Below are 9,739 nucleotides of genomic sequence, written 5' to 3'. Positions count from 1 at the left end.
TTATTTTTATTTATTTATTTATTTACTTTTAGTCTTATATCCCTAACTTTTTGTATTCATTCCGTTAAGCGCTCATCATTACGCATGCGCAGTTATTATTTTTTCGTAAATTTGATTTTTGTTCTAATATTTTTAATGTTCTTTTAACTGATGATGATCACTAAAGACGATCGAAAACGTTTTTAATATTAAATTTATTTGCTGGAATTTGTAAAAAGGCGATAATTTTGATTAATTCTTTCTAGTTCCAGTACAAGTTATTATTTTTATTATGAATTTTAATTGTATATCCCTGACACACGAATACAATTAATTTGTAAGCCTTCTATGAACAGCAGAGCAGAAAGCTCTTCATGACAGACTCCATTTATGAAAAACTATTAAGTTTTCAATTTTATTAAATAAAAATAATTACCAAGATATTCTCATAGAAGACATTTTCAGACAGATTGTCACAGATGTCTTCCCGGATTGCATCTAACTAAAATATAAATGCAACGATGAATTCTTACTATTTAACAAATTTGTATGACAAATTAAATTAATAAAAACGTGTTACCTTACGAACATTTTTGCTTCCGATGCAATCTTCCTCGTTCCTGCCAGAGAAATAAACATGGTTGAACATATAATTTGTATGACTACAGTCGACCCCCCCTATAACACTGTTGATAATTCCGTTTTATATGAATTCAATGTTGTACGAGTCACTTAGATTTTACAAATACGTGAGCCGTTTACAGCCCGGCACACGTATTTGTAAAATCTGAGTGACTCGTACAACACGGAATTATCAGCAGTGTTATGAGGGGGTCGACCGTATTGGATCGGAATCCCTACCTTTCGACTTTATCGTCATTCTTGCCTGAGGACTCTTCTGCTTTGTTTTGGACTTGTTTAGACAGAACTTTATCTATATTACCCTGAGTACACGATGCGAGAAATGGAAGATTAAAACGCCACATAAGGACGGCAATAGCATGGCGAGTATTTTTATAGGAAGTTTCTAACATAAAACACTACTTGTGTGTAAAATCATATGTGTAAACAAAAGATTAAACATAAACAAAGCAGGTTTTCACTAGTAAAAGTTTCAGTTTTACTAGTGAAAACCTTGGGGAATTAACTCACTGGACAAAGAATCTGACCATGAGGTTCAAAAGGATTGCGCCAATTGGAGTTTTGGTGGATCATGTGGATCAATTTATTAAGCATTAAAACTAAACTGTATTTTAGAATAGTGTGTATAAAAAGCAATTAATTAAACAAATTGTCTGTGTATCACATAAATTAATACCTATAAAATTACTCGCTCGTATTCTTACTTTCCAGTTATTTTGTGCTTACGAGAATGTTTTCATAGAATGTGTTACTTGGTACTCCGGTCTCTGGCTGAAACATAATTTCATTAAGTCCAGAATAATTTGAACAAAAACAATAAAATACAAACCTGTACGTTTCCAACGATGCTTGCGCTCTCTCCCAACACCGAACTTTCTTCCGCATCGTCGGCACTGCTGTCAGATTTTGTAAATCGGGTTAATTATATATTAGACACCGTTTCCTATCCTAATAAAAAAATGAAGCGTTACCTGCACGTGCTGGCTGGATAATCTGGTATATCGACGTATATGGACGAAGCAATACTCTCGCGGTTTTCGCACACTGTATCCAAACGAATGTCGTCGAGAGTCAGAGATGGTTCTGCGACCCGGACATTACAACCGTCGGACTGTTTGAGGGGGTCAAAGTTATTAATCTGACGATTTATGTTTTGTTTAGGATTGCTTCTCTCGCATAAGTTACTTTTTATGGTTCGAGTCCTGTTGTATTTTCTGTAAAAATGATCGTCATCTGTCTGGACTCCTTCGGTTTTTAAGATTTTATCTTGCTCCTCGGGAGCTTGTTTTCTGCCATCTTTCAGACTCAGACTTGTCATGGTGGATACGGAGACAGAAGGGTTCTGTTTTTCGGCATGCGTCAAAGATTCCTTTGTACGATTTTCATTCTGCGCTTTCAAGATTTGTTGTATCTGTTGTTGTAAGTGTTGCAGCTGCTCTTCTTGGTACCTGAGGAGCTCGTATACGTCTTTGGGTACGGATTCCCTTCTCAATTTTTCTTCAGTTATCACATTTTCCTTTTGTAGTATCAAATCTTTGTTACACGTTTCTTCTTGTAATGCAGATGCTTTTGTTTGAATTACTTCCAGATTAGTATTTTCCTTCTGTTGTTTCTCTGTTTCCTTGTTTGTAACTTTATTTTGAATATCATTACAGTTAGATTTAATTTTACTCACGTCAGATTTATGAGTGAAAAGCAAAGGTTGCTTTTTAATAGGAATTAGCGACTTTTTTAGCGGCACATCTTGAAAACAAATGGGATTCTCTCTTTCGCCAAGAGCAATGTTCAAAGAATTTTCTCTTAACTCTTTGGAATTTAATATATGAGAAGGAAGCAAAGATTTTGAAATATTTCTTTCGTCTTGTGAACAGTGTGAAGTGAGAAAAGGAGTCTTTCCAGCATCTTTTCTAGCACTGTTTTTTTCCAAGAGCGGTCGATCGATGCTATCCGACAAAGACAAATCGGGTACTGTCGGTTTGGGATTTATGATCTGAAATAATATGTTGTTTCAATATTTTGTTACAATTGTATCAGATTTCAATTGAAAGAATGATAGATTGAACACTACAGTCATTGCATGTGCTCTGTTACAATAGTTTCCAATTATGAGGTCGAAGTAATATATACTATATTAATTAATGAACACATTGCCCAGTATTCTACAAAGGAGACGTAAGTTTTTATAAATGGTAACAGCATTAACACTTCATCAGAAATTAGAAAATGCTTATTTAACATTCTATTATATACTATTTCCGGCTAAGAAAAGAAACATTTAAAAACGTACCCTTATTTGCTGGGGATGCGGACAGATTTGTGGCACGTCAACATTATCGGCAATGCGACGTTCTCTCTCTTTCTCGTTCTTCTCTGCACTCCTGTGTTAACGCACAATTGTTTCAGATAATTAAAACAGAAATACGGTAAGAATACAGAATGTTGATCCTCACATTTCTTTTAATCTTTCCTCCGTAGCGTTCAGAAATTCCAACTTAGTTCTATCGGCAATCTTGGAAAGTTCGATCTTCGTCACCTTGCTTTCCACCACGGGAACCTAAAGATTTTATGCTAATTTTAAATTTAAATATGGTACAGTGAAAACTGCTTAGGCAACCACCTGTCAAAACAGGCAAAAATTTCTGGCATGGAATAGTTTATACATAAAGAGTCTTCGTATAAGTTACCTGTATTAAGCGACCACCCGTGTAACACTACCACGGGCATCGATTTTTGGTCCCAGACAACAACTGTAACAAGCGATCACTTCCGCGAATATATCTGGTCTAAACTATTGTTCGAACCCACCCCGGGCACTTCTCCCACCCTTGAAATTAGGTGCAGGTGTTAATGAATTAGTCTAGCAACAAAGGAAATTGGTTTCAGTTTGTTGGAAAATGTCTAAAAAACGAGGAAATAATAATAAAATCGTTTTATTAATCATTTTTCTTATTGTACTTAAGAAAATATTTTTAAAAAAATACAGTATTTTTAAATTTAAAATAAGATTAAACTAACGAATACCGAAACAAACTAATTAAGTCGGAAAAAAGAAAGTGTGCATTATAATTGAGAAAATGTGAGTATTGTATTACTCTTTAAAATATTACTATTAAATCTGTCTTATAATATCACGACGACACCTGTAAATCGGGTTATCCGATAAGAATAAAATACAATACCAATATAGTTCTATTGTTGAAAAAATTCGCTTATTTTTGCTCACCTCGAGTTGCGCTTTTTAGTAAAAATGGTTAAAAAGTGCACGAAATACGTTATTACAGGACCACCTGTATTGGACGACCACCTAAGTTTTGGATGTCGTGTCTAGGGATTGCAATTGCTGGATCCCTCATCCAGCAATCCAACTGGATCCAGCGCATTTTTCGGCCTGCTGGATCCAGCGCTGCAGATCCGCAAATACTCAATTAACTTTCTAAATAATGGTGCAAAAGTGTACGTTTGTCAGTGTTGCCGCTTTGCTAAGTGCACTATCGCTCGGATGCGAGAGCGACGTTGCCATTCAGTGCAGCACGTGCTACACTCCCTCTGTACACCGCACCACCTGTCCTTTTACCTCTGCTGATCTAATTGNTTTTCTAGCACTGTTTTTTTCCAAGAGCGGTCGATCGATGCTATCCGACAAAGACAAATCGGGTACTGTCGGTTTGGGATTTATGATCTGAAATAATATGTTGTTTCAATATTTTGTTACAATTGTATCAGATTTCAATTGAAAGAATGATAGATTGAACACTACAGTCATTGCATGTGCTCTGTTACAATAGTTTCCAATTATGAGGTCGAAGTAATATATACTATATTAATTAATGAACACATTGCCCAGTATTCTACAAAGGAGACGTAAGTTTTTATAAATGGTAACAGCATTAACACTTCATCAGAAATTAGAAAATGCTTATTTAACATTCTATTATATACTATTTCCGGCTAAGAAAAGAAACATTTAAAAACGTACCCTTATTTGCTGGGGATGCGGACAGATTTGTGGCACGTCAACATTATCGGCAATGCGACGTTCTCTCTCTTTCTTGTTCTTCTCTGCACTCCTGTGTTAACGCACAATTGTTTCAGATAATTAAAACAGAAATACGGTAAGAATACAGAATGTCGATCCTCACATTTCTTTTAATCTTTCCTCCGTAGCGTTCAAAAATTCCAACTTAGTTCTATCGGCAATCTTGGAAAGTTCGATCTTCGTCACCTTGCTTTCCACCACGGGAACCTAAAGATTTTATGCTAATTTTAAATTTAAATACGGTACAGTAAAAACTGCTTAGGCGACCACCTGTCTAAACGGGCAAAAATTTCTGGCACGGAATAGTTTATACATAAAGAGTCTTCGTATAAGTTACCTGTATTAAGCGACCACCCGTGTAACACTACCGCGGGCATCGATTTTTGGTCCCAAACAACAACTGTAACAAGCGACCACTTCCGCGAATATATCTGGTCTAAACTATTGTTCGAACCCACCCCGGGCGCTTCTCCCACCCTTGAAATTAGGTGCAGGTGTTAATGAATTAGTCTAGCAATAAAGGAAATTGTTGGAAAATGTCCGAAAAATGAAGAAAAAAATAATAAAATCGTTTTATTAATAATTTTTCTTATTGTACTTAAGAAAATATTATAAAAAAATACAGTATTTTTAAATTTAAAATAAGATTAAACTAACGAATACCGAAACAAACTAATTAAGTCGGAAAAAAGAAAGTGTGCATTATAATCGAGAAAATGCAAGTATTGTTTACTCTAAAATATTAACTATTAAATCTGTCTTATAATATCACGATGACACCTGTAAATCGGGTTATCCAATAAGAATAAAATACAATACCAATATAGCTCTATCGTTGAAAAAAATTCGCTTATTTTTGCTCACCTCGAGTTTTGCTTTTTAGTAAAAATGGTTAAAAAGTGCACGAAATATGTTACTACGGGACCACCTGTATTGGACGTCATGTCGTTCAGTTGCGAGGCCTCCGAGTAGTGAGAACAATGTCTCGTGAATGTTAATAAGGTTATAGAAAATAATTTTTACAAACTTTTATTATTTATAACCTGAAAAATTAATTTTGTGATCAGTGCCACCCAGACCACCACTACTAGTATTTACGCCATAGACTTCTATGCACATGTTTTTCCCCCGCAAGTTTTAATACAATTTGTTTCCAATAAGCATCCAAGAATGGCCAGTACATTGTCGTCAGATGCATGGCCGATTGACTGACTGACAGAGATTTTCCTCCTCGTGTGTGGGCGATAGGAAATTCTGAATTTCAAGGCCAGGCCCGTACAGTTATTCCTCAAAGGATATCCTTAATGTGTGTGGCCACCTTAAAAGACCACTTTTTGAAGGTGGTCGCCACAGACAGGTTTTACTGTATTTTGATCTCAATTTTCAACAAACAAACTCACCCTTGCCAACGATGTTGCAGTCGATCCGGTATACAAATCGTATGATAACCGACAAGTTCCAGATCTGGTGACAAAGTCGTAAAATTCTGGATTGTCGTATAAGGAAGAATAGAGGATAACGATAAACATTTCAGGTGGAAAACACAATCTAGGAGGGAAGAAAGATGAATTAATAAACGAGCTTAAAATTATTTTGTTAATAAATTTGTATGTCACCTTTCTGAATATTTCAAGCAACTGATGTAACGTAAACAGGAAGCCCAAACAAATGGATGAAAAATGTTAGGAATGCCACTAACCCATCTGAAATTGCATCACAATATTCAATTTTTGCTTTAAATGAATCAAATTTTAATAGTTTTACTTACATTCCGACGATCGGAAATCTGAAAACTTTCGGATCGTTCTCTAAAAGCATCACCAAGTTTCTCGTCTTGTCCATACTTACAAATCTAGTAAATCAATTAAGGAATCAATTAGTGAACACACAATTTCAATGCTAAGCGATTGTTTGCAACGTACCCCGTCTGCATTTCATTCTTCGAATTTAGCAACTTGTTGGATAGGGCCGTTTGTAAGATGGGAATCCGAGGAATGGGAGCAGCCAAGAATTCCATGTCTGGCGCCACCATTTTTGCCGACACTAGGCAGCTGGGACCCCGAATTGCGCAGCAAATTCTCAATTTGACAAAGTCACTCGGTACAATGGGAGAATCGCTACGGCATCTCCGACAAATAGCCTTAAAAAATCGAAGATTTTAAAATTCAATTTTCCATAAACAAATTAAATTTATTAAAAAGAGATTCTTACGTCTGCATCATTTAAAAAATCTTCATCCGTAAAGTCATCGTGGCATGACTTTTTCAGAAACTGAAGCAAAATAATAGTAACTATCATCATCTAATCGAATTCTGCAGAAAATACAAACAAACGTAAAGCAATTACGTACTTTAATTGGCACGACAATATCGCAAACGGATGGTTGTGCACCTCCGTTTCCTTCCAAATGTTGCAGCAGTATGTCGAATCTCCCGTCGAGCGCTTCTAATAAGGTAAATATTTAATCGCATAAAATTATTATTGTTTAAATTGATATTTAAGAACTGTCTAAAGATTGCAATGAAGGTATGAGAGACAATCAATAAATAACAAGCCAATGAGCAGAATGCTTTGAAGATAATATGCATAGAAATGCATCCTGGTGGGAATCAAGAGTATAGATATGCATTGACACTAAACCAAACAATCGCTGTAACTGGACTATCGTTTAGCTATTATTAATAATTAGATATTAAGTAATTGGTATTAAGAGACGGTGTCTAATGTCTACCTCTAATACCAAATTATTGCAAACTGGTCCTTTCTTAGGAAATTGTAAAAACAGGCTTACTTGAATCTAAATTGACTAATCCCGTCAGAGAGGATGTTATCGTCGTTTGCTTTTTCTCTTCCAATAAGTTCCATCCTGCACCGAGCGCTTTATCTCTGATCAGCAGAATCGGATTCCTAAAGTTTGTACGTATAAGGCGATTCATTTTATAAATTATGAAATACGCGCATACGAAAACTTACCCGTACGGACAGAGACGGATGATGCTACTTGGTCCGCAAATCCGATGATCCCAGAGTGGAGCCAGAGAATTTGAAACTCGGAATGGCATTATACATTCTCGGTAACTACAGAAACATGATTTAAAAATGATCTTTCCATAGAAATGTAATTAGAAATTACGGTATTCGTACCCTATCTCTTTAACTTCGATTCCGTCTTCATTAGTTTCCATGACGAACACTTTTCCACTAAAACAATTAAAAATTAAGTAAAAATTTTTAATTTAAAGGCTGCACGGTAAATCAACACCTTACTCTAGGGCTTATTTATACTTCCGGCATCTAGCAAGCAACGAGTGTCAAAGTATCAATTTATTTACACTTGCAGCGAGCAAATGAACAAAGAGATTGCATGTCATTATTTAGTTTAAAGATAATATAATAAAGGGCACTCATACACTATCATTTGCTAGTCTGGTTAAATGGCCAGGCATCAATTCTGCCAACATTCATTAGCTCATTCACTCTCCACCAGAGGTATAAATGACTACTTTAAAAATACATTAAGTGGAAAACAATCTGCTTGCTCAATCGAAGTACGAGAGGCAAGTATCGGAATCGCAGACAGGAGCACAAACTTACTTTAAATGTCATCTTTGAAATCTTCCGACCATTTGTCTTTCTCAAAATACTTTCCTTCGAACCTTGCAGATCTTTGTCGGTATCTACCCCGGCACTAAAAGCGTCTCGTAAGCCAATTTTTGACCGCACAAAAGTGTCATCTTCGTCGGATGCAAAAACACTTCCTTTCGGACACGGGTAGGAAAAAAATTCCACGGCGTCAACTCCGGGGAATAATGCAGAACCTCGCACCCACGGCAGCGACCGTCGTTCGCAAAATACTAGCCGCAACAACATTTCGACCACCGTCAAAAAATTATTCGTAAGATGCTTTTAATGCCTGGATACGATGCCAACAAAAGCACGTATTTTGGGAACGACAAACGGACAGAACATTCCCAAGACGACATCGAAGGAGAGCTTTTGCTCCCGTCCATTGATTAAATCACTCCTCATATAAATAAACCGTTAAACACGATAAAAGCCTTTTTGGCTACCTAAGGTAAATCTAACCCAATAACTGGATGGACCTTATACACGGATAGGGATTTAAATCCTTTTACAGCCATTTTGCTTTCTTAATCAACCAAACTCTTCTATAATACGAACAACATTTCTCTTGGTTTCTCTATTAAATAAGTTTATCTCAGATGCATTCATTCTCATTCCACAGCACGAAATAACAAACAACACATCGAGCCCTTATAATGTGACAGGTAGAAGTTACTTTTAGGTCGTGTATCGCGAATAAATAAGGATAAAAACAATAATAATAAATACTCACCCATCAGAGGACGAAAATAAAGCATTTCAACTCAACATAACTAGGAATTTACTTAATTAAAACACGTTTTTTATAACCAACTCGAACATGCGAACGTACGAATTACGCGCGGTCGCCATCTTTGTCGGTTTGTCGTCGTCCTTTCGACAGTGTTGCCAGTTCTTGTAGGAATTTTTAAATTTATTATTTTCAGATAAAACGATCGTGCTTGTTGTATTTTATAAATAAGAAAGTCGCCTGACTTTCGAAAATTGTAATTATTTTATATTTCAGAGTAAAATCATATTAATTTTGTTTAATATTTTTTTTTAATTGGAAGTACAGTAGCGTGACGTTAGGAATGTCGTCGTACTTCAGACGTTCGTCACCAGGTGTCGTCTTATCGGGAAGTCCATTTTGTATCATCGTTTAGCGTTTACTGTCGCCTCGCTCGACAGTGTTTTTAAGGAATTCTTACAAAATCACGTCTTTTAAACGATAAAGGCAATTATTATGCAAAGAAACTGATAGTATTTGAGGCAACACAATATCTGGAATTATTTAAAAAATGGAAACGAGCGATTCGGTTTTCGATCCGCACGCGGTCGAAAACCGAACGCCGAAAATTTTCGGGAGGTGACATTTCTGTAGAGTGAAAAAACATTTTGCGGAAATTAATTTTAGTTAACGCGGTCATATGCAGTATGGAAGTAAGATTAATATCATATTTGCATGCTGTTGACGAT

The 9,739-nt window shown here is 36.0% G+C and overlaps 2 protein-coding genes across 3 annotated transcripts; both read right to left on the bottom strand.

Annotated features, from left to right (window-relative positions):
- Positions 1-292: 292 nt before the first annotated feature.
- On the bottom strand, positions 293-3,202 carry LOC111619695. Of its 2 annotated transcripts, none has more exons than XM_023361474.1 (8): positions 3,072-3,202; positions 2,909-2,999; positions 1,593-2,611; positions 1,451-1,514; positions 1,348-1,392; positions 841-923; positions 560-599; positions 293-481 (listed from the first exon to the last, which is right to left on the bottom strand). In XM_023361474.1, coding segments are annotated over exons 1-8 (1,428 nt in total). In that variant the 5' UTR covers positions 3,074-3,202; the 3' UTR covers positions 293-397. The 2 variants fall into 2 exon arrangements, with proteins under 2 accessions (XP_023217242.1, XP_023217236.1); XM_023361468.1 differs by having other exon boundaries at positions 297-481; positions 1,451-1,517.
- Positions 3,203-3,970: 768 nt separating this feature from the next.
- Positions 3,971-9,170, bottom strand: LOC111619835 (SCL-interrupting locus protein-like). The gene is made up of 14 exons (XM_023361655.1): positions 9,015-9,170; positions 7,802-7,858; positions 7,631-7,735; positions 7,449-7,564; positions 7,008-7,102; positions 6,869-6,928; positions 6,580-6,797; positions 6,426-6,509; positions 6,274-6,360; positions 6,058-6,205; positions 4,761-4,864; positions 4,598-4,688; positions 4,196-4,300; positions 3,971-4,024 (listed from the first exon to the last, which is right to left on the bottom strand). The coding sequence occupies exons 2-14, from the start codon at positions 7,840-7,842 to the stop codon at positions 3,971-3,973; spliced, it is 1,308 nt and encodes a 435-aa protein (XP_023217423.1). The 5' UTR covers positions 7,843-7,858; positions 9,015-9,170.
- Between the last annotated feature and the right edge of the window lie 569 nt (positions 9,171-9,739).

This window comes from Centruroides sculpturatus, unplaced genomic scaffold, assembly GCF_000671375.1.
Source record: "Centruroides sculpturatus isolate CEXI.00-Female unplaced genomic scaffold, Cexi_2.0 scaffold44, whole genome shotgun sequence".
NCBI lineage: Eukaryota > Metazoa > Arthropoda > Arachnida > Scorpiones > Buthidae > Centruroides > Centruroides sculpturatus.
This window is presented reverse-complemented; position numbering and strand designations above follow the sequence as displayed.